Below are 24,280 nucleotides of genomic sequence, written 5' to 3'. Positions count from 1 at the left end.
CAGTGTCTGTAAGGTAAAGGTCGCTGAAGAAAAAGTACGCTTCCCATACCGGTCCATGGTCCTAGACTCCTCGTTAGGGGGATGGACGGTGGAAGAAGTCTCGGCTAATTCCTAATGAGTGGCAGCTGCCACCACCATGACATCCACAGGGCCTCCCTTGGACAGAAATCCCTTATCAGGAGGAGCAGACAAAAATTTATTGGGTCTACTGGGGACTGGTTCCACAGAGTCAGGGGTTTCCCATACCCTTCGACAAACCAAATCCAGAAGCTCGTCGAAGGGTGGAGATACCCAGGAGGCGGAGGGCTGAACACCAAAGGCCTTCAGGAAGACAGACTCCTGCTCGGAGGGGGGTTTGGATGGCCAGTCACCTCGGTTTCAAAATCTCTAGGATGTCACAGAAAGAAACATCCTCAGAGGATGACTTGGGGGACCCCTCCGATTCCTCGAGGTCTGTGTCTGATAGGAGAGACTCATCCTGGCAATCTATGTGCCTCCTCTTGCACATCATCTTTCTGGGTGGCTTCTCAGGCAAAACCTCTGAGGGACCCTCAGAAATGTGGGGACCACTCGTGGGGGTACCCTGAGGCCTTGGGACTCTGCTGTCTAGAGATAGATGGCGATCAGAGACCTGCACCGGTGTAGTAGGGGACAGAATGACCGACCAGCATGATGCCACTGATGACCTGGTCAGCGCGCTCCGCATGGCCTCGAAGGCTGCCCCCCCCCGCAGAGTCCGAAGAATGACCAGCCTCTGAAGCCACGACAGGAGTCGAACTTCCCCACACCGAAGCACTGAGAGGGAGACTAGGAACTGAGAGGTGTCCCGAAGCCTCTCCATAGAATCCGACCAAAGAATCTGGAGTCCTGAACCCCGTGGACGGCGCCGACGGGGTCGCAGCTAACGTCGATGCAGATACGCCAGGAGGGGCTGTCGGAACTGACCTAGGGAATCACGCGGAGTCGAGCACTTCGGCTCCAAAAGCTGAGGTGTGCTCGGAGGAGGAAGTATCGAAGCAGGTTGAGGGACCGGCTCTGGAGCCGACTGGGTCGGAGCAGAAAACAATTTTGCCAGAACCGGTGACTGAAGGAGTCTCTGCACCACTCTATAGACGTCCACATCAGATAAGGTCCTGGAGGATTTAGAGGACAGAGAAGGAGATTGAGACCTCCTGTCCGAAGGGAACCTGCGAGGAGGGGATATTAGCCTAATGCTAGGCGATCGGCTCCGAACAGGTTCCAAGAAAATTGGAGCCGAAGCAGGTTCCATAACAACTGACCTTCCTGCGGCCCCAAAGACAATGGAGCCGAGGATGTCGAAGCAGACTTTGCTATTTTCTCCGGTGGCTCCGAGGAGACTGATGGAGCCGGAGATCTCTTTTTTGACTTAGAAGATTTAGTCTTAGAGCTGGAAGCAATCTCCAGACCCTCCTCGAAGAAGGGTTTCAGAAGTCCCTTCAAAATCAATTTATTCTTCCTTTCCTGAAGACCTCCCGGACTAAAAGCATGACAGAAGCTGCACGACTCCTGGAGATGAATCGCTCCCAAACAATGTACACAGACGGAGTTGTTCATCGGTAATGGACATTTTGTAACTGCACCTAGAGCACTTCTTGAAGCCCAAGGGCTTGTGCTCCTTAGTATCCTTGGACACAGTTGACCAACAAAAATAAGCAGCTAAGACAATCAAACACTGAATAAAAGGACCAATGGTCAAACAGTCACAAGGCGAGAAAAAACTACAACACACAAATACCACAAGATCTCTAAGTTAAACGATCCTTAGACACAAACACAAGGGAGAAAGGACTAATACCTCTAATTTAAATGGAACTTAGTCCTAGTAAACTTAAAAGACACAAAGAAATCAAGGGGACGGACTAGGTCCTCTAACTGAAATGGGCCTAGCCCGTAGGAAACAGCTAGTGGGATACCACAGAAAAAAACGATCCAAAACACAATTTTTTTACAAGAGAACAACACACAATAGCTATTAAAATAGCTTTTTGTTTGCAACAAATTTCTCTGATAAGGAAGAAAAAGGGTACTTAGCCACAGCCAAGAGCCAGACCAAGTCCAAGCTACACGAGCGGCAAACGAGACCTGGGGATAGACAGCAGTGCAGCATGGAATACCATCTTAGCCCAACCAATAGAAAGACTTTGAGCTGAAAAAGTTTGGCTGAGTCGGAGCCGACATTCGGCTCCGAACCCACAGGTAAGAATGTAGACGAGATTGGACTACATAACATCTACTGTTACAATATGTATACCTACATTACTACTACCATCCCTACCACTCCAATATCCCAACTGAAACAATTTTCCAACAGCATTCATAATAGATTCCTCACTATAACCTCTTTGTTTAAAAAAGTTAAACATTTATATAAAACTTCTCTATTAATGGTGTTGGATATAATTCTATAGCACAGTATACTTGTAATACAAAAGGGGTATTGTATGTTTTGAAATGCTCCTGCAGTCTTTTATATAGGTGAAAAGTACAGTTGTGTACCTACCATAAATGTAGATGTTCGAGTGTATTCACTGTTGCAGTCATTACACTTGGGGTTATCCTGCTGGCAGGTTACCCGCAGTCGGCCTGAATTCCGAAGTCCTGGTCCGGCGTCGGTTGCTGTCGCCTCTTCCCTGACATCAGTGCGCCAGGAGTATAAAAGATGCAGCCGCCATTTTCTTCCGTTTTTCTTGCCCCAGATGTCAGGTGCCCCCAAAAGGGAAGGCTGTAAATATTATGATCATAAAAAAGTATGCACATAACCTTCATCTACAAGCAAATACACCACATAGGTTGTATAGAATAGAGAGGTACAGATAAGTCCCAGCAAAGACAAAAGGGGGATGGTAGGAGGGCAACCTGGACTACAACACTGAATACACTCAAACATCTACATTTATGGTAGGTACACAACTGTACTATGTTCCTCGTGTTTCACTGTTGCAGTCATTACACTTGGGTTGAATCCCAAAGCTGAGGTTGGGTGGCTGGGCCTAAATAGAGTTTGGAGTGGCTATGAGGCCCTGCAGAACTGCAGTGGCAAAGCCTGCTCTGGATTTAGAGTAGAGAGGTAAATGGTAGTGCTTTGTAAAAGTGTGCACTGAAATCCAAGTTGCAGCCTCCAAAATGTCCTTGGTTGGTACTCCTCTGAGGAAGGCTGCTGAAGTGGCTGCTGCTCTGGTAGAATGTGGCCCAATGCCCTTGGGCACTGATTTGCCATGTTGTGAATAGCAGAAAAGAATGCAGTGGCCTATCCATTTTGAAATAGTCTGCTTTAAAATGGATTTTCCTTGCGAACCTGCAGCATATGCCACTAAGAGTTGCTCAGTCTTTCTGAAGGCTTTAGTTTTCTCCAAGTAAAAGCATATTGTCTGTGTATGTCCAAAGAATGCAGAAGTCTCTCCCTCTTATTCTGTGGGTTTGGATAAAAGGTAGGCAAATGTATGATTTGGTTTAGAACCACACTGGACACTACCTTAGGCATAAATGTTGGGTTTGTCCTTAGAGAAACCCTGTCCTGATTGAAAATAATAAAAGGTTCCACAGCCATTAGTGCCTGTAACTCTGGGACTCTTCTTGCTGAAGTTATTGCTAGGAGAAGAGCGGTTTTCCATGACAAGTATTTTACCTCTGCTGTATTGGCGGTCTCAAAAAGAGGCAGTGAGAGTTTTTCCAAGACAAAATTCAGGTCCCATGCAGGTATTGGAGCTCTCCTTGGAGGTCTTATGTTTTTGGCCCCTCTGAGAAACTGTCCTAGCAGTGGATGAGAAAAAATAGGTGGGTCCGTATTGTAATGAGCTGAAATGGCAGAGGCATGGATCTTAATTGATGAGAAGGATAGGCCTTTGTCCAGCATCTCAGTTAGGTCTGTATTGTAATGAGCTGAAATGGCAGAGGCATGGATCTTAATTGATGAGAAGGATAGGCCTTTGTCCAGCATCTCAGTTAGGTATTGCACAATCTGAGGTATATTTGGTACAAGCGAGTCAATTCCCTGCACTTGGTTCCAAGCACAGAATCTCTTCCACTTTTCTGCATAAGATTTTCTGGTGCTGGGCCTCCTGGCCTCCAAAATAACATCCATAACTGCTTTAGAGAGAGGTGTGTTCTGAATGATAACATTATCCGCCATGCAACTAGATTTAGGGTTCTGATTGTTCTGTTGAGTCAGCAAATGAGGTATTAGAGGCAATGTCCAGGCTGGGCCTTGAGACAAGCTCTTTAGGTTTGGGTACCAGTGCTGGCATGGCCAGTCTGGGGCAATCAGTATCATTTTTGGCTTCTCTTGTCTGACCTTTAAGAGTACCTTGGAGAGGAGAGGCAGAGGAGGGAAGGCATAACTGTAAGGGCTTTCCAGCTGAATGAAAGGGCGTCCACTTTCCATGCTTGCTTGTGATAAGTCCGAGTGCAGAATCTCTGTAGCTGGCAGTTGTGGGGGGAGGCGAATAGATCTATGTCTGGGCATCCCCATTTCCCTGTTATGTTGAAGGTTTGTGGATCTAGTTTCCACTCGTGAGGATCCATGAGGTTTCTGCTTAGTTCGTCTGCCAAAGTATTTGTCTTTCCTGACAGGAATTGTGCTTGCAGATGTACTTGATAAGTCAATGCTGTGTTCCACAAAGTCATGGCTTGCCTGCAGAGGGGGTAGGAATGTGTGCCCCCTTGCTTATGTACCACATGACTGTAGTATTGTCCATCTTTATCAGCAGTTGTCCTGGATGTAGTAGGTCCTTGAAGGCTGTCAGGGCATTTTGTACAGCTAGCATCTCTTTTTGATTGATATGAAGATGCATTTGGTTTGTGGGCCATGTGCCCTGAATACATTTTGCTGCCATGTGCACCCCCCAGGCATAATCTGATGCATCTGTTGTTAGTGTCTGCCTGGCAGTGGGTAAGGTGAATGGCTGTCCCTTGTTGTGGTGACAGGCTTGTGCCAACCATTGAAATTCCTGTTGCAGGCAGGGAATGAGATTAATTACTATTTCCAAGGCTGTGGCAATGTTGAGTCCAAGCACTTTTTAGATACCACTGTAGTTTCCTCATGCGGTGGTGGTGCTGCGGTAGCGTTGTCGCCTCATAGTAAGAAGTCCTGTTCGATTCTCAGCTAAAGCATCTTCTGTGTGGAGACATGCCGGTTTCGGGCGCATTCGTTGAAGGTTGTGCGTCAGGGCTGGCAACTCGGCACATAAAAATCTACTGCCAATCACAAGCGGACCGGAGTTCCGCTGTGGCGACCCCTAACCGGGAAAAGCCGAAAGAAGCAAAAAAATTGTAGTTTCCTCATTTGCGGTCTTGCACATGGAATTAGTAGAATGCAGGATGCCATGTAGCCCAGAGCCTGCAGAATTTTTCTTGCAGATAACTGGGTCTTTGTTGCCATGTTTTTGAAGTAAGAAGTCAGTTGCCTTTGTCTGGTGTGAGATAAACCATCTGGGCAGTTGTATTTAAGCTTGCACCCAGGAATATTATCTCTTGAAAGGGTACTAGTTTTGATTTCTTTTCATTTACTGTGTACCCTAGGCAAATTAGTAATCTTTTTACAAACGCCAGATGCTGTAGTAAAACATCTTTGGTCTTTACTTGAATAAGGCAGTCGTCCAAGTAGGTAGAGATTTGAATTCCTCTTTCTCTGCAAAATGCAATTACTGGTGCCAGGCATTTTGTGAAGACCCTGGGCGCAGTAGATAAGCCAAAGGGCAGTGCAGAGAATTGGTAATGCATTCAGCCAGCTATGAATCTGAGGTATCTTCTGCAAGACTGTCTGATTGGGACATGCAGGTATGCCTCTGAGGTCCAAAGTTACAAGCCAAGCCTTCTTGTCCAGCATGGGCAGAAGCTACTGTAGAGTCAACATTTTGAATTTTGGGACGTCCAGAAAAGTATTTAGAATAGACAGGTCCAGAATTGGTCTCCAGGCTTTGTCCTTTCTTGGTACTAAGAAAAGTCTTGAGTAAAAACCTTGTCCCTGCTCTTGTTGTGGCACTGGCTGAATAACCCCCATGTCCATGAGAGATGAAACTTGTTTTTGTGCCTCTTGCCACTGATTGCGTGGCAGGTCTGGCATACCTTTTGCCTCTGGAAGGGTGTGAAAGTGGAACCTGTAGCCCTGAGAGACTATATTTAAGACCCATTTGTCCTGGGTGATCTTGTGCCAGTTTTGTGAAAAAAGTGCTAGCTTTCCCCCTAAGGGTGCTGCCAAAAAGTAAGTGCTTGGCATTGGCAGAGGGAAGTCATTGAGACTGTTTTCTATAAGGCTGTGATTTGTCTTCTCCGCTTTTGGAGGTAGAAGCACCCCATTGTTTGGGCCTGTATGAGTCCTGGGGCTGTTGCCTGCCTCTAGGGCATCCAAATATGCCTCTTTGTGGTCTGTCTGACACTGGAAAGGACCAATTCTTAGAGGGCCAGTTCCTGCTAACTCTGGGTGGCTGTACCTGTAAGAAATCCTTTACTGTCTGCATAGATTTTGCCTTATCCTCCATTTTCTTCAACACCTCTTCTACCTTAACACCAAACAAAGTATTATGCTGTAATGGAGCATCCAATAACTTTGCTTTAACATGGTCAGGCAGATTCTGTTCCTTTAACCAAGCATGCCTTCTAATAACAGAACCTGTAACAGCAGCCCTGCACGAGGCCTCCAGTGAATCATAGCCACATTGCAAAGTATGTTTTCCCACTTGTTCAGCTGCATGCAATAAATCCTGCAAATCTTTGTTCTCAGAACATTCAGAATTTGTCAACATTTTTTTGTTTTAACAAAGACATTAAGAATTGCTGACATTTGAGCATATGAAATTGACAATTTAAAGCCCTTACAGCCAAGGTAGCAGAAGTGTAAACTTTTCTCCCCCCATCTGTCCAAAGCCCTAGAATCTCTATCTGAAAGGACAGGGTTTTTAGCAGAAGCAGCCTTGACCCCTTTGGGACCCTGTGAGAGAGTTTCTGGGTCAGCAGCAGGGTTTTTGTAAAGAAATTTATGGGAGTCTGGAACCCTGTAGTATCTGTCCGGCTTAACAGGGCAGGAGGTAAAGAGTCTGGAGACAGGCTGGACTCTGAAAAAACATCATCTACTATGTCTAGAACCGGGGGAATTGCAAGGGGTCTGTGCTGAGGAAGTAAAAGAAAGTCTCTAAGTCTTTTCTTAGAATCGGAATGATCTTGGCTCTCCCAGTGGAAATGCTCCCTCATGGTATGCAGGGTTTCCCCAAATGAATAGTCCTCAGGAGGAGAAGCTGAAGGAATAGAATCTTCAGCATCAGAATCCTGATAGGGAGGAACAGAATATCCCTGAACAGAAGAGGAATCAGAGGAAATGGAAACCTGATCAGAGGAATCGTATTCAATGTCTTGCCTAGGCCTCTCATCAGGAGGGGGATGGGAACCCCTGATCAAACTAATTAGGTCTTCAGCCATTTTCAGCATCTGCTTCTTAGGCACAGAAGTCTGTCCTGGAGAATGCTGTACTGGTTTCCTTGTCTTTAAACTGTTTTAGACTTTGTCTTGGATGCTGAAGTAGGCTTTATATAAAGTTGTGTAGGTCTGAAGACACCCTTCAGAAGCCAATGCCTGCGCTCAGTGGCTCCGGACCCATCTGAGGGATTAATTTAGAGTATCCAGAGGCCTAACTGTCTCCACGTGGGAGTCGGAGGCGGCCTGTGGCTCTGAGGTAGCGGGAGTCAGGGGCTGCGAAAGCGCCTCACTGAGCACCGGCGAACCGGCGCCTGACCTAGAAGAGGCTTCGTTGTCAGTTTTGGACCTCTGATGCTTGTCCTTGTCTTTATCCTTGCGTTTTTTATGAATTCCGGTCATCGATTGTTCCGACAGCATTATATAGTTAAACCTTCTGCCAAAATAATGAAAAGCAAAATCGTACCGATGCTTAATAGTGCATTGGTTAAATCTAGCACAAAACCGACAACTAGCAACGTCGAGGTCAGGGCCTAGGCAAGGAATACAGTAAGAATGAAAATTCTTATGAGGTATTTGCTTCTCACAAGAAATACAATTGTTATCGTTTTCTGACATCGGTCTGGAGCAAGAAAAAAGTTTCCCCAACGGGGTACTTAGCTTTATTGAAGACTTTGGATCTGAAATTAAATCTCAGAAGTCGGCCGACTGGCACTTGCGAGCTGCTTTTGCTTCGGACACCGCACGGCAAGAAAGACTGAAGAAAATGGCGTTGGCTGCATCTTTTACACCCCTGGCGCACTGACGTCAGGGAAGAGGCGATAGCAACCGACGCCGGATCAGGACTTTGGAATTCAGGCAGACTGTGGGTAGCCTTGCCAGCAGGATAACCCAAGTGTAATGACTGCAACAGTGAAACACGATGAACATCATCCGCAGGTTCCACAGTTGATGCATCACGCGGCATACCAGACTCCAAATGGGTCTCAGTAGAAGCCAGCAAATCTGAAGTAGCGGGTATCAGGGGCTGCGAAAGCGCCTCACTGAGTACCGGCGAACTGGTGACTAGTTTAGGAGAAGCGTCATCGGCAGTTTTGGACCTTTGCAGTCTTTATCTTTGTGTTTTTTCGGAATGTCGGTAGTTGGGTGGCTTACTGAAGCCATATCTGGGAAATTGAAAAGAGTACCAAAAAATTTAGAAGAGTAAATATACTGACAACGAATAGTTTGTTGCTTAAATAAGGCACAAAACCGACAGCAAGGTATGTTGTGGTCAGGGCCTAGGCAAGGAATACAGTACAAATGAAAATCTTTATGAGGTATTTGCTTTTTACAAGAAACACAATTATTGATTTTTACTGACATTGGTTTAAAGCAAAAAAGTTTCCCCCACGGGGTACTTTGATTAGTTGAAGACTTTGGTTCTGAATCCCGAAAATGAAAATTTCAGGAGTAGGCCAACCGGCACTTGCGAAGTGCTTCTGCTTCAGGCACCACATGGTAAGAAAGACTGATGTAATGGCGTTGGCTGCATGTTTTATACCCCTGACTACCTGACGTCATTAAAGATGAGACAGCAACCGACGCAGGACCCAAGACTTTGATAAACAGGCCGACTGAGGGCTACTGCAAGCAGATAACCCAAATGTGATGACTGCAACAGTGAAACACGAAGAACATCTCGGTTATTTTCGAAAGAATGGGAGTCGCGAAAGAAGACGTCGGTTTGTGTTGAGATTTGATGGTGCGAAAGACTTCCTCGGAAGCCGGTGCCTGCTCAGTGGCTCTGGACCCATCCAAAGTACAGACGACCGCAGGATCCTTATTGGAAGACGACTTCTGCGGCATACTGAAGTCCGAAAGGGTCTCCAGTTGCGGCCTGCGAACAACTGAGGCGGGCATCAGGGGCTGTAAAAGTACCTCACTGAGTACCGGAGTACTGATGACTAGCTTAATGGAACCGTTGTTGGAAGGTTTGGACCTGTGCAGTCTGTCTTTATCTTTACGTTTTTTTCAGAAGATCTGCTGTCGAATGGCTTACCAAAGCCATATCGGAATTCGAGGACTGTAAACAAAAATATCTGTCTATAAATAAGGGCCCAATGATGGACAGTTCTGGCGTTAAAGCAGAGAAGTGACAACAAGGGACGTGATGGTCTGGGCCTAGACAACTGACGCAGTAAGAGTGGAAGCCTCGGTGTGGTATGTGCTTTCCACAGGCAAGACAATTATTAACTTTTTCTGACATGGGTTAGTGCAAGAAAAAAGGATCTCCAACGAGGTACTTAGCTTTAGAAGACTTCAACTTCAATTCGGAAACTAAACTCAGTTGGCGGCCGACCGGCACTCGTGCATACTGCTTCTGGCTCCACAGCAAGAAAGACTGATGTAATGGCGTCAGCTGCCTTACTTTATACCACTGACAACCTGACATCAGTCCTCAGGCAAAGTAGATGTCGAACTGGATAGCATCTGCATTCAGTCGGCGATCCAAAGTCCGGGGTCCGGCGGGCTGATGTCTTGGTATAAAAGCATCCATAGGAGCATCCAGCAACTTAGCTTTAACATAACCATGGTTTAAACCCGAAACGCGCGAAAGTGTCGGCTCCTTTTATCTTTTGCTTTTTGGCAGATTGGGCTGTTCTAACTCTCCGACGACGCCTAAGCGTTCGTCGGTTGAAATGACGTGAAGTGCCGCGATATCAGCGGCCCCGACCCCGGACTTTGAACGCCGACTGAAGGGGCTGCCCTGACGACAGGACAACCCACAGCAACTGAAGCAGAAATACCAAGGGTCTGGTATTCGGGCCGGCCGAGTGCTACCCTGGCAGAGATAACCCAAATGTGATGACTGCAACAGTGAAACACAAAGAACATCAAATGACATAACACTGCCTATCAAAACTAAGCCCACTTTTGTAAATCAAACTGCCACTTTGTTTTAGGACTCAAAAAAATAACAAAAGGTTATTATCAACACAAACTGGGTTCACTGCCTAAACAAAACCAACATGACAAGAGTGCATCATATAGTTTTATACATGCAAATCAACTGGATGCCAATAATCTAAATGTACCTAAAGTTTCTGGGATGTTCCTCCTCTTATTTGTCGGATCTATTATCCTAATGACTGTCCCATCTTTCCGTTCCTTTTTGAAACGCAGTCGGCCAGGCTCCTCTTCATCCTCCTCTTCATCAGATTCTTCTTTCACTGCTACTTCTGAATCATCCAATTCTTGGCTTTCCTGAATAATGCAAACATTTTGACTGTGCTATGTTTTTTGAACAAAACAGTGACTTTTAAAGAACAGCCTCTACAAAACCTTAGTTAAGTACAACTGACACATTTTCACTTATTACAATGGTATTGCTGAATCTACTTATGAGAAAGTGATAGTCCATGTGTTCAGTACATTACGGCTACTAATGAAAAACAGAAATGCCAATGTTTTACACAGCCATTCCTAAAAGGAAAAGAAAATATATTATATGATATCTAGTAACTTCCATGCCTACTCCATCTCAGAGAAAAACATGAAATGTGCAATCTGCTCCCTGACACTATCCACAAAAGTCTAAGCTCCACAGTGAAGCTTAATGCAGTACAGTTGTCTAACACTTACCAAAAATGTAGATGTTCGAGTGTATTCACTGTTGCATTCATCCCTGCCAGGGTAGCCCTCAGTCGGCCTGAATATCAGAGGCTTAGTATTTCTGCATCAGTTGCTGTCAATCCAGGACTGACGTCAGGTCGCCCAATAGGGAGCTAGTTTATGGTGGAAGAACACCACAAGTAGAAAGTAAATACCAACAATTCCTTGTAAGGAAAGAGAGACAAGGGGGATGGAGGGAGGGAAACCAGGACTGCAAGAGTGAATACACTCGCACATCTACATTTATGGTAAGTGCACACAACTGTACTATGTTCTTTGTGTTTCACTGTTGCAGTCATCACATTTGGGTTGTTTCCCCAAACCTGAAGAGAAGGGTGGAGGCAGGCTAGGATACCCTACAAGACTGTGGTAGCAAAGCATGCCCTGGATTTGGAGAAGACAGGCAGGTGGTAATGCTTGGTGAAGGTATGAACAGATGTCCATGTTGCAGCCTTCAGGATGTCCCTGGTGGGGACCCCTCAGAGAAAAGCTGCAGAGGTGGAGGTTGCTATTGTGGAATGTGCTCTGACCCCCTTGGGGGGGGGAGGTTTCCTGTGCTGTTTGTAGCAGAAATGGATGCAGTGTGCTATCTATTTGGAGACTGTCTGTTTGGATATGGCCTTGCCCTCTGCTCCTGCAGTGAAGCTGACTAGCAATTGATCAGTTTTTCTAAAAGATTTAGTCCTGTCTAGGTAGAATCGGAGCTGTCTGTTCACATCTAAGAAATGCAAAATCCTTTTCCCCTTATTTTGTGGGTTAGGAAAAAGGTGGGCAAATGAATGGACTGGTTGAGAGCCAAATTGGGCACCACTTTTGGCATGAAGGATGGGTTAGTCCTGAGGGAGACCATGTCAGCATGCAAAATGATGAAGGGCTCTACAGCCATAAGTGCTTGTAGCTCTGATACTCTTCTAGCTGAAGTGATGGCCAGAAGGAAGGCTGTCTTCCAAGAGAGTAATTTAAACCCTGCTGAAGCTGCAGGTTCAAAGGGGGGCACGGTGAGCTTTTCCAAAACGAAGTTTAGGTCCCAAGCTGGGGAAGGAGCTTTTCTGTGTGGACTCAGGTTGTTAGCCCCTCTTAGGAACTGTTTGATGAGAGGGTGTGAGAAAAGAAATGAAATGAGCAGAGATGGCAGAGGCATGACTTTTAATAGAAGAGAAGGACAGATCCCTGTGGAGTAGGTCTGCCAGGTAAATCCAGGATGAGACGTAGGTAAGGCTGTGCCGTTCGGGCTCCATTAGCCTGGATCCAGGTGCAAAACCTTTTCCACTTGTCAGTATAAGATTTTCTAGTGCTGGAGCGTCTGGCCTCACATACAACATCCAGAGCTTGTTTGCTTAGACTGGCAGCTTGACGAGAGGTCAGGAAATAAGCCAGGCTGCCAGACTGAGGGTCTGCAACTGGGGATGCATGAATTCTCCATTCCTCTAGGTCAGGAGTGTTGGGATCTGAGGTAGGTGGCAGGGGTGACAGGCTGTGCAGCAGTGGGTACCAGTGCTGGTGTGGCCAATCTGGGGCAATCAGGAATGCCCTCAGTTTTTCCTCCCTTATTTTGAGCAGTACCCTTGAAATGAGTGCTAGAGGGGGAAATGCATAGACTGAGAGCTTTACCCACTGGAAGGATAGAGCATCCATTTTCCAGACCTTGAGGTTCCCTGGTGCAGAATTTGCTGAGCTGATGATTTGAGTGGGAGGCAAAGAGGTGAACCTTCAGGGTGCCCCATTTCTGGGTTACAAAGGTGAAGGTTTTTTGGTCTAGCTGTCACTCATGTGGGTCTAGCAGGTTTCTGCTTAAGTTGTCTGCCAGAGAGTTGAGAGAGCCTTTAAGGAATTGTACTAACAGGTGTATATGCATGGCTGAGGCCGTGTGCCAAAAAGTCATGGCGAGCCTGCACAGATGATAAGAGTGAGTCACTCCCTGCTTCTTGATATACCACATCATTGTGGTGTTGTCTGTTTTGATCAGTAGAGGCCCCGGAGAGAGTAGGAATCTGAAAGCTGTCAGGGTGTGCTGAACAGCTAACATCTCTTCTTGGTTGATGTGCAGATGTATTTGTTTTGGGCTCAATTGGCCCTGAATGCACCTGCCATCCAGATGTGCACCCCAGGCATAGTCTGAAGCATCTGTGGTGAGGGTCTGGGCGACGTGGGGTTGTGAGAAGGGAAGACCCTTGTTGTGGTAGCATAATGTTGCCCACCAATGAAAATCTTTCCATAGACAAGGTACCACTAGTATAAAAGTTTCCAGATCTTGAGAGTGCTGACAACAAAGGCTTTTTAGGTACCACTGTAGTTTCCTCATTTGCAGTCTAGCATATGGAATGAGTAGAATGCAAGAAGCCATGAACCCTAAAGCTTGCATGATTTTCCTTGCAGATAACTGGGTCCTGGCGGCTAGTTGAGAGAAGTAGGCTGTCAAGCAGGCTTGTTTTTCTGGAGTAAGGAATGCCATCTGGAATGCTGTGTCAATGCCTGCTCCCAGGAATACAATTTTTTGCGTGGGAACTAGTTTGGATTTCTTTTCATTGATAGTACACCCTAGGGAGGTCAGTAGGTCCTTTGCAAAGATCAGGTGCTTTAGGAGCTTTTCCTGACTGACTGCCTGAATCAGGCAGTCGTCTAAAGTATGGGTAAATTTGAATATTTCTTTGTCTGCAAAAGTCAATGGTGGGAACCAGACATTTGGTGAAAACTCTTGGCGCAGTGGATAAGCCAAAGGGAAGCGTAGAGAACTGAAAGTGCAGTGATGCTGCCCTGAAACGTAGGTATTTCCTGCATGATTCCCTGACTGGGATGTGTAGGTAGGCCTCTTTTAAGTCTAGGGTGGCTAAAGTACAGTTGTGTACACTTACCATATATGTAGATGCTGGAGTGTATTCACTGTTGCAGTCATTACACTTGTGGCAGGCTACCCTCAGTCGGCCTGAATTCCAAAGTCTAGGTCCGGCATCAGTTGCAGTCTCCTCTTCCCTGACGTCAGAGCGCCAGGGGTATAAAAGACGCAGCCAACGTCATTTTCTTCAGTTTTTCTTGCCCCATATGTCAGGTGCCCCCAAAAGGGTAGGCTAAAAAAATATGCCAATAAAACAAGCATGCACAAAAATATATTATACCTTAATCTACAAGCAAATACACCACATAGGTTTTATAGATTAGAGAAGTGCAGATAAGTTCCAGCAAAGAAATGAGGGATGGTGGGTGGGTAACCTGGACTGCAACAGTGAATACACTCGAACATCTACATTTATGGTAAGTGTACACAACTGTACCATGTTCTTCGTGTTTCACTGTTGCAGTCATTACACTTGGGTTGAATCCCAAAGCTATGGTTGGGAGACTGGAGCTAGTATAGCATTAGGAGCGGATATGAGGCTCTGCAGAACTGCAGTGGCAAAGCCTGCCATGGATTTAGAGTAGAGTGGTAAATGATCGTGCTTTGTAAAGGTGTGCACTGAACTCCAGGTAGCAGCCTCTAAAATGTCTTTGGTTGGTACTCCCCTGAGGAAGGCTGCTGAACAGGCTGCTGCTCTGGTTGAATGTGGCCTAATACCCTTAGGCACTGGCTTGCCATGTTGTGAATAGCAGAATCGAATTCAGTGGCCTATCCATTTAGAAATATCTGCTTTGAGATGGCCTTTCCTTGTGATCATGCAGCATATGCCACTAGTAGTTGCTCCATCTTTCTGAAAGCTTTGGTTCTGTTCAAGTAAAAGTGTAGTTGTCTGTGTATGTCCAAAGAATGAAGAATTCTCTCCCCCTTATTCTGTGGGTTTGGATAGAAAGTACGCAGATGAATAGCTTGGTTAAGGGCTACAGTGGATACTACCTTAGGCATGAATGTCGGGTTTGTCCTCAGAGAAAAGTACAGTTTTGTGCCTACCATAAATGTAGATGTTCGAGTGCTAATACAGTTGCAGTCATAACAGATGGGTTCTCCTGCCGTCAGGCGGGTCCTCGGTCGGCCGAATTCCAAAGTCTAGGTCCGGCGTCGATTGTCGTCGCTTCTTCCCTGACGTCAGTGTGACAGGGGTATAAAGGAACCAGCCGACACCATTTTCTTCAGTTTTTCTTGCCCCAGATGTCAGGTGCCCCCAGAAGGAAGGCAATACATAAATTTGTGTAATAATGCAGTGCAATATAATCAAAATACAGTAGTTGCAAGCAAATACATCATAAATGAATACCCCAAATCAGGTTGTATGAGGATGTGCTAGCCTATAGGCCTGTCCCAAGAGGGGAAGGAGGGAGGGAAACCTGGACTGCAGCTGTATTAGCACTCTAACATCTACATTTATGGTAGGTACAAAACTGTACTATGTTCATCGTGCATACAGGTGCAGTCATAACAGATGGGTAGAATCCCAAAGCTAAGAAAGGGGTGGTAGGCACTAGGTGGAACTAGGAGGAGCCAAAATGCCCTGCAAGACTGCAGTGGCAAAGCCTGCTCTAGATTTGGAGTATAATGGTAGGCTGTAGTGCTTGGAGAAGGTATGCACAGAACTCCAAGTGGCTGCTTCCAAAATATCCTTGGTAGGAACTCCTCTGAGGAAGGCTGCAGAGGTGGCAGTGGCCCTGGTGGAATGAGTTCTAATGCCTGTAGGTACAGTTTTGCCATCAAAGGAATAGCAAAAGCGTATGCAGTGGGCTATCCATTTTGAGACCGTCTGTTTGGAAATTGGCTTTCCTTGAGCTCCTACCGCATAGGCCACAAAGAGCTGTTCTGATTTTCTGAAAGGCTTTGTTCTGTCCAAATAATAACGCAGTTGTCTGTGGATGTCCAAGGAATGTAGTAATCTCTCCCCTTTGTTTTGAGGATTAGGATAAAAAGTAGGTAAATGTGTGGCCTGATTTAAAGCTACCCTGGATACCACTTTAGGCATAAAGGACGGGTTGGTTCGTAAGGAAACTCTGTCCTGATGGAAGATGATAAAAGGCTGCACAGCCATGAGAGCCTGTAATTCTGAAACTCTACGAGCTGTGGTGATAGCCAGAAGGAAAGCTGTTTTCCAGGACAAATATTGCAAATCTGATGAGGCAGCTGGCTCAAAGGGAGGCAAGGTCAGTTTTTCCAGAATGAAATTAAGATCCCAAGCAGGTATTGGTTGTTTCCTTGGAGGTCTTAAATTCTTAGCCCCTCTGAGGAACTGTCTTAAGAGGGTGAGAGAATAAAGGTGGATCAGTGTTGTATTCTGCAGAAATGGCTGAGGCATGGATTTTGATGGAGGAGAAAGAAAGTCCACTGTTTAGCAGTTCAGCCAAATATTGTAGTATTTGAGGTAAATTCAGTTTTCCAGGATCCTGGCCCTTTTTCTCATTCCAGACACAAAAACGTTTCCATTTTGCGGAGTAAGCTTTTCTAGTTGATGGCCTTCTGGCCTCCAAAATGACATCCTGCACACCTCCTTGGAGAGTAGGGCCTGCTGTGATGCTAAGGAATCTTCCATGTGGCTAGATTGAGTGTTTTTAGCTGACTGTGAAGAGTTTTGAAGCTGTGCTGAGTCAGAAGAAGAGGCATTAGAGGCAGGGTCCATGGTGGGGAATGTATCAGGCTCCTCAGGAGTGGGTACCAGTGTTGCCTTGGCCAGTCCGGAGCAATGAGGATCATCTTTGGTCTGTCTGCTCTGGTCTTCAATATAACTTTGGGCAGCAGAGGAAGAGGTGGGAAGGCATACACTGTCATTGATGTCCAACTGAAAGAGAGAGCGTCCACTCTCCAGGCCTTTGGATGGAAGATCCTTGAGCAGAATTTTGTCAACTGATGATTTTTGTGGGAGGCAAAGAGATCTATGTCTGGCCTTCCCCATTCTTGGATTATTTCTGTAAAAACTTTTGGATGCAACTTCCATTCGTATGGATCTGTCATATTCCTGCTTAGGTTGTCTGCCAGTGTGTTTTCCTTGCCTGGCAAGTACTGTGCTTGTAGTTCCATTTGTAAGTCCATGGCCATGTTCCAAAGTGACATGGCCAGTCTGCATAGGGGTAAGAATGTGTTCCTCCTGCTTGTTTATGTACCACATAACTGTGGTGTTGTCCGTTCTTATCAATAGTTGACCTGGTTGTAGAAGGTCCTTGAAAGCTATAATAGCATTTATTACTGCTAGCATTTCTTTTTGATTGATGTGAAGGTGCTTTTCTTTTGGGACCATTTGCCCTGAATGCGCCCGATCTGTCATGTCGCCCCAGGCGTAGTCCGAGGCGTCTGTTGTGATGACTTGATTTGCTTGAGGCTTGCTGAATGGAAGACCTGTGTTTGTTTGACATGCTTGAGCCCACCACAGAAATTCCTTTTGCAGACATGGAATTAGTGGTATTATTGTTTCCAAACTGTGGCTGTGTTGAGACCATATGTTTTTCACGTACCATTGTAGTTTCCTCATATGCAGCTTTGCACATGGGATTAGTAAGATGCAAGATGCCATGAATCCCACAGCCTGCAGGATTTTCCTTGCAGTCAGCCTGGTGCAATTTGCTAGTGTTCTGAAGTATTGAATTAGTTGCCCCTGCTTCTCTGGCATGAGGTAGGCCATCTGGTGTTTGTGTCCAAATTGGCACCCAGGAAAATTATCTTCCGAGAGGGTATTAGCCTTGATTTCTTTTTGTTGACTGTGTATCCCAGAGAGTTCAATAACATTATTACATAAGCCAGATGTTTCTGAAGAATGTGCTTGCTGTCCGCTTGGATCAGGCAGTCGTCCAAATAGGGATATATTTGTATCCCTTGAAGTCTGCAGTAGGCAATTACTGATGCCAGGCATTTCGTGAATACTCTGGGCACAGTAGATAAGCCAAAGGGCAATGCAGAGAATTGATAATGGGTTGAACCTGCAAGAAATCTGAGGTACCTTCTGCAATTTTGTCTGATTGGGACATGCATGTATGCCTCCTTGAGGTCCAATGCTACCAGCCAAGACTCCTTGCCCAGCATGGGAAGAAGTTGCTGTAGAGTGAGCATCTTGAATTTTGGTGCAGTAGAAATGTGTTTAGGATGGATAGATCCAAAATAGGTCTCCAATCTTTTCCCTTCCTTGGCACCAGAAATAGCCTGGAATAAAAGCCTTGACCTTGTTCGTGCGTAGGTACCTCTTGAATAGCTTTCATGTTTATGAGATCTGTAATTTGCCTTTGTGCCTCTGCCCTTTGATTGTGTGGCAGGTTTGGCATGCCTCTCATTTTTGGAAGGGTATGAAAATGTAATTTGTGGCCTCTGTTTATAATGTCCAGGATCCATTTGTCCTTTGTGACGATATGCCAATTTTTTGAAAATAATGCCAGTTTCCTCCTAAGGGGTCTGCCATTTGAGACCTGGTTGGCATGCAAAGGGGAAAGTCATTGGGTTTGCTTTCTGAAAGATTGCGAGTTGTCCTCACCACCTCTTTGTGTAGGAGCTTGCCATTGTCTGCCTCTATACGATCCTTGGGATTGTCCTCTGCCCCTCGGGCGCCTGTATCTGCCTCTTTGGGGTCTGTCTGTGGCAGGAAAGGACCAGTTTTTGGAAGGCCAATTTCTACTAAAACGTGGGGGTTGAACCTGTAGAAACTCTTTCACAGTTTGCATTGATTTAGCCTTTTCCTCCATTTTCCTTAATACCTTCTCAGCATTAGCACCAAATAGTACACCCTTTTGAAGAGGGGCGTCTAGTAATTTAGCTTTGACATGATCAGGCAAGGCTTGTTCCTTGAGCCAGGCATGCCTACGTATGACTGATCCTGTAACAGCAGCTCTACATGAGGCCTCTAGAGCATCAAAACCACATTTGTAAGGTATGCTTACCCACTTGTTCTGCACTATGCATCAAATCCTGCAACTCCTTCAAGTCTGGTTGTTCAGGTTGTGACATTTTACTTTTCAATTGTGATAACAAAAACTGTTGGTATTTTAGCATATGAAACTGACAGTTTAAGGCCCTCATGGATAAGGTAGCCGAGGTATATACGAAATATATATTTCCCCACCTTTCTAAGGATCTGGAATCTCTCTCGGAAGGCAATGGATTTTTAGCAATGGAGGCCTTAACTCCCTTGGGGCCCTTTGAGATGGTCTCTGGGTCAGCAGCATGGCTTTTGCATAGAAATTGGTGTGAGTCAGGGACCCTGTAGTACCTGTCAGGCTTAACTGGAGCTGGAGGTAGAGAATCCGGGTTAAGGCAGGCCTCCGAGTAAACATCATCTAGGATGTCCAAGACAGGAGGTATAGCCAGAGGCCTGTGCTGTGGAAGCAAGAGAAATTCCCTAAGCCTTTTCTTGGAATCTGAATAATCCTGGCCTTCCCAGTGGAAGTGTTCCCTTAAGGTATGCAAAGTTTCCGCAAATGAGTAATCCTCAGGGGGGGATACAGAAGGGATGGACTCCTCCGCATCAGAGTCTTCAAAAGGGGAGTAAGAATGTTCCTGATCATCAGAGTGCTCTGAAATAATGGAGCCCTGATCAGAGGAGGGGGAATCTTCCTCCACTCTAGGCCTTTGGTCCGGAGGGGACTGAGAACCTCTGATAAGAGTAATTAAATCCTCAGCCATTTTAAGCATCTGTTTCTTAGGCATGGGGCCTGGAGATGGGCCCTGTGTAGCTGGTCTCTTAGAGTGCATGGTTGCTTTAGACTTTGTGAAAGCCTTGATGGAGAAAGAAGAGGAAGGTCTGAAGACACCCTGAGTGGAGGTGGACCTGTCCACATTCTGAGTTTCAACGCCAAGAGTGGCTTCGGTATCTGTAGTCGGGGTGTGGGCCGAGGAGCCTGCGACCTCGGGCACAGGAGACACCGTCAAAGACAGGTCGTCGGTAGTCAGGGGTTGCGTAGGCACCTCGCTGAGAACCGGACCACATGTAGTCGGCTTTGGCGTGGTGTCGGTAGAGGCCACGGACCTCGTGTGTCGGTCCTTGTCTTTGCATTTTTTAGACAAAACCAGAGTCAGAGTATCCGACGACATAGTATAGTAAAATGCTTTCCCAAAATAATGCTGGGCGAACTCCGCCCGACGCTTAATAGTGCGTTTGTTGAAGGTAGCACAAAAGCGACAGACCGAGACGTTGTGGTCTGGGCCTAAACAAGGTATGCAGAGGGAATGGAAATCCTTATGCGGTATTTGCTCCCCACAAGAAATACAATTATTAACTTTGTCTGACATCGGTCTGACGCAAGAAAAGTTTCCCCAACAGGGTACTTAGCTTTTAAGAAGACTTCGGTTTCCAAATTTTCATAATCTCAGGAGCTGGCCGACCGGCACTTGCGAACTGCTTCTGCTTCGGGCACCGCGCGGCAAGAAAGACTGAAGAAAATGGCGTCGGCTGGTTCCTTTATACCCCTGTCGCACTGACGTCAGGGAAGAAGCGACGACAACTGACGCCGGACCTAGACTTTGGAATTCGGCCGACCGAGGACCCGCCTGACGGCAGGAGAACCCATCTGTTATGACTGCAGCTGTATGCACGATGAACATCCCTGTCTGGATAAAAAATGATAAAAGGTTCCACAGCCATGAGTGCCTGTAGCTCTGAGACTCGTCTTGCAGAAGTTATTGCTAGGAGCAGAGCTGTTTTCCAAGATAAAAACTTTATATCAGCTGTAGCGGCTGGCTCAAAAGGAGGCAGGGTGAGTTTTTCCAAGACATAATTGAGGTCCCATGCAGGTACTAGTGATCTCCTTGGAGGCCTTAAGTTTTTGGGTCCTCTGAGGTACTGCCTTAACAAAGGATGAGAAAAGATTGGTGGCTCTGTATTGTAATGAGCCGAAATGGCAGAGGCATGAATTTTAATTGATGAAAAGGATAGGCCTTTGTCCAGCATCTCAGTTAAGTATTGCAAAATCTGAGGAATATTTGGTACAGCTGTGTCAATTCCTTGTGCCTGGTTCCAAGCACAGAATCTCTTCCATTTTCCAGCGTAAAATTTTCTGGTACTAGGCCTTCAGGCCTCCGAAATGACATCCATCACAGCTTTAGTGAGAGGTGCGTTTTGTATGACTACATTATCCGCCATGCTGCCAGATTTAAGGTCTTTAGCTGGCTGTGCATGATCTGATTGTCTTGTTGGGATAGTAGATGAGGTATTTGAGGCAAGGTCCAAGCCGGGCATTGAGACAGGTTCCTTAGAATTGGATACCAGTACTGGCGGGGCCAGTTTGGGGCAATCAGTATCATTTTTGGCTTCTCTTGTCTGACCTTTAGGAGTACCTTGGGGAAGACAGGCAGTGGAGGAAAGGTATATACTGTTAAGTTTTTCCAGCTTAAAGATAGGGCGTCCACTTTCCATGGTTGTTTGTGATAAGTCCTTGTGCAGAATTTTTTTAGTTGGTAGTTATGAGGAGAGGCAAATAGATCTATCTCTGGGCATCCCCATTTCCTTGTTATTATGCTGAAGACTTGTGGATCCAATTTCCACTCGTGGGGATCCATGAGGTTTCTGCTTAGTTCGTCTGCCAGAGTATTTATCTTTCCTGGCAGGAATTGTGCCTCCAGATGTACTTGGTAAGTCAATGCTGTGTCCCAACAAAGTCATGGCTAGTCTGCAAAGGGGGTAGGAATGATTGCCTCCATGCTTGTTTATATACCACATGACCGTGGTGTTGTCTGTCTTTGTCAGTAGTTGTCCCAGATGAAGTAGGTCCTTGAAGGCTGTCAGGGCATTCTGAACAGCTAGTATCTCTTTTTGATTGATATGTAGATGCATTTGATTTGCGGACCATGTGCCTTGAATACACCTTCATGCCATGTGGACCCCCCAGGCATAATCTGATGCATTCCTTGTTAATGTTTGCCTGGCTGGAGGTAAAGTGAATGGCTGCCCCTTGTTCTGGTGACAAGCCTTCGCCCACCATCGAAACTCCTGTTGCACGCAGGGAATGAGGGTAATTATTGTTTCCAGACTGTGGCAATGTTGAGTCCAAACCCTTTTTAGGTACCACTGAAGTGTCCTCATATGCAGTCTCGCATATGGAATTAGTAGAATGCAGGATGCCATGAAGCCCAAAGCCTACAGAATTTTTCTTGCAGATAACTGGGCCTTTGTTGCTAACAGGTTGAAATAGGGCCTTTGTTGCTAACAGGTTGAAATAGGTAGTCAGTTGCCTTTGTTTGTCTGGCGTGAGATAAGCCACCTGAGCAGTTGTATTTAAGCTTGCACCCAGGAATATTATCTCTTGAGAGGGTACTAGTTTTGATTTCTTTTCGTTGACTGTGTACCCTAGGCCTGTTAGAAATCTCTTTACAAACGCCAAATGTTGTAGTAGGATATCCTTGTTCTCTGCTTGAATGAGGCAGTCGTCCAAGTAAGGATATATTTGTATTCCTGTTTGTCTGCAGGATGCAATTACTGGTGCCAGGCATTTTGTGAAGACCCTGGGCGCAGTAGATAAGCCAAAGGGCAGTGCAGAGAATTGGTAGTGCACTGAGCCAGCTTTGAATCTAAGGTATCTTCTGCATGTTGGTCTGATTGGGACATGCAGGTATGCCTCTTTTAGGTCTAAAGTCACTAGCCAAGCCTTCTTGCCCAACATGGGCAGAAGTTGCTGTAGAGTCAACATTTTGAATTTTGGTATATCCAGAAATGTGTTTAGAATAGATAGGTCCAGTATGGGTCTCCAGGTGTTGTCCTTTCTTGCGACCAAGAAAGGTCTTGAATAAAATCATTGTCCCTACTCTTGCTCTGGTACTTGTTGAATGGCCCTCATGTCCATGAGGGATGAGACTTGTTTTTGTGCCTCTGCCCATTGATGTTTTGGCAGGTTTGGCCAACCATTTGTCCTTGGCAGGGTATGGAAGTGAAACTTGTAGCCTTGTGACACTATGTCTAGGACCCATTTGTCCTGGGTTATTATATGCCAATTTTGAGAAAAAAGTGCTATTTTTTCCCCCTAAAGGTGCTGCCAGAAGATAAGAGCTTGGTGCAGGCAGGGGGAAGTAATTGGGACGGTTTCCTGTATGGCTGTGATTTGTCTTCTCCACTTTTGGAGGTCGAAGCACCCCATTGTTTAGACCTGTACGAACCTTGGGGCTGGGATCTGCCTCTTGGGCATCTGTATCTGCCCCTTTGTGGTCTGTCTGACACTGGGAAGGACCAATTCTTTGTAGGCCAGCGTCTGCTAAATCTAGGTGGCTGTACCTGTAAGAAATCGTTAACCGTTTGCATAGATTTAGCTTTGTCCTCCATTTTCTTTAACACCAAACAAAGTATCATGCTGTAATGGAGCATCTAATAATTTTGCTTTGACATGATCAGGCAGACTTTGTTGCTTTAACCAAGCATGCCTCCTGATGACAGAACCTGAGATCGAGAACAAAAGTATTTAGCTACAAAAATAGCCTGACAATGAATAGTTTGGGCATTGAACAAGTAATAAAACCGACAGCGAGGGACGTCACGGTCTGGGCCTAAACAGGTGACGCAGTAAGAATGAAAATCTCTATGAGGTATTTGCTTCCCACAGGCAAGACAACTGTTAATTTTTTCTGACATCGGTTAGAGCAAGAAAAAAGGATCCCCAACGGGATACTTATCTTTTTGAAGACTTCGGGTCTGAAACTCGAAAACGAAAATTTCAGGAGACGGCCAACCGGCACTTGCGAAGTGCTTCTGCTTCCGGCACCGCACGGCAAGAAAGACTGATGTAATGGCGTCAGCTGCATGTTTTATACCATGACGACCTGACGTCATGGAAGAAGCGACGGCATCCGACGCAGAAATCCGAAGACTCCGGTATTCAGGCCGGCTGAGGGTTACCTGCAGGCACATAACCCAAATGTGATGACTGCAACAGTGAAACACGAAGAACATCCAGGACTGCAACATTGAATACACTTGAACATGTACATTTATGGAAAGTGTACACAAGTGTACTATGTTCTTCGTGTTTCACTGTTGCAGTCATCACACTTGGGTTTATGACTGCATAAGGATGAACAAAGAAAAAAAAAGCAGTTAGCTGGCTACAGAACAACTCTTAACTACATATAAATACTAATTTCTGCCATTTCTAGAGAATTGTGTGGTCTAAATTACTACGTCTCTGTAAACAATCAGTGGCTGCTGTAACACATGGGCAGATCATATGAGCTCATTCATTCTGGAAATTCAGATTTTAATCTCTTCTCTCTACACTCTTTGCAAAAATGTTTTACTGCTTTCAGGTTACAGTCCATAATGTCCACAATCCAAACAAAGAAAAGCATGGTAGCACTTATTTAGCATTCTCTGCAAGAAAGAGGTTTTCAAAA

At 45.8% G+C, this 24,280-nt stretch overlaps 1 protein-coding gene across 1 annotated transcript in view; it reads right to left on the bottom strand.

Moving 5' to 3' along the window:
- RBM33 (RNA binding motif protein 33) overlaps positions 1-24,280 on the bottom strand; it is a 1,894,586-nt gene that overhangs the window by 1,519,744 nt on the left and 350,562 nt on the right. Inside the window, exon 7 of the mRNA XM_044064784.1 lies at positions 10,503-10,671. Within this exon, the coding sequence (XP_043920719.1) occupies positions 10,503-10,671 (169 nt within the window). The remainder of the gene's footprint in view (positions 1-10,502; positions 10,672-24,280) is intronic.

The sequence above is a fragment of the Protopterus annectens genome, chromosome 3.part0 (assembly GCF_019279795.1).
Source record: "Protopterus annectens isolate FY-2018-M chromosome 3.part0, PAN1.0, whole genome shotgun sequence".
Lineage (NCBI taxonomy): Eukaryota > Metazoa > Chordata > Ceratodontiformes > Protopteridae > Protopterus > Protopterus annectens.
The sequence above is the reverse complement of the archived record's forward strand: the minus strand, read 5'-3'. Positions and strand labels throughout refer to the sequence as shown.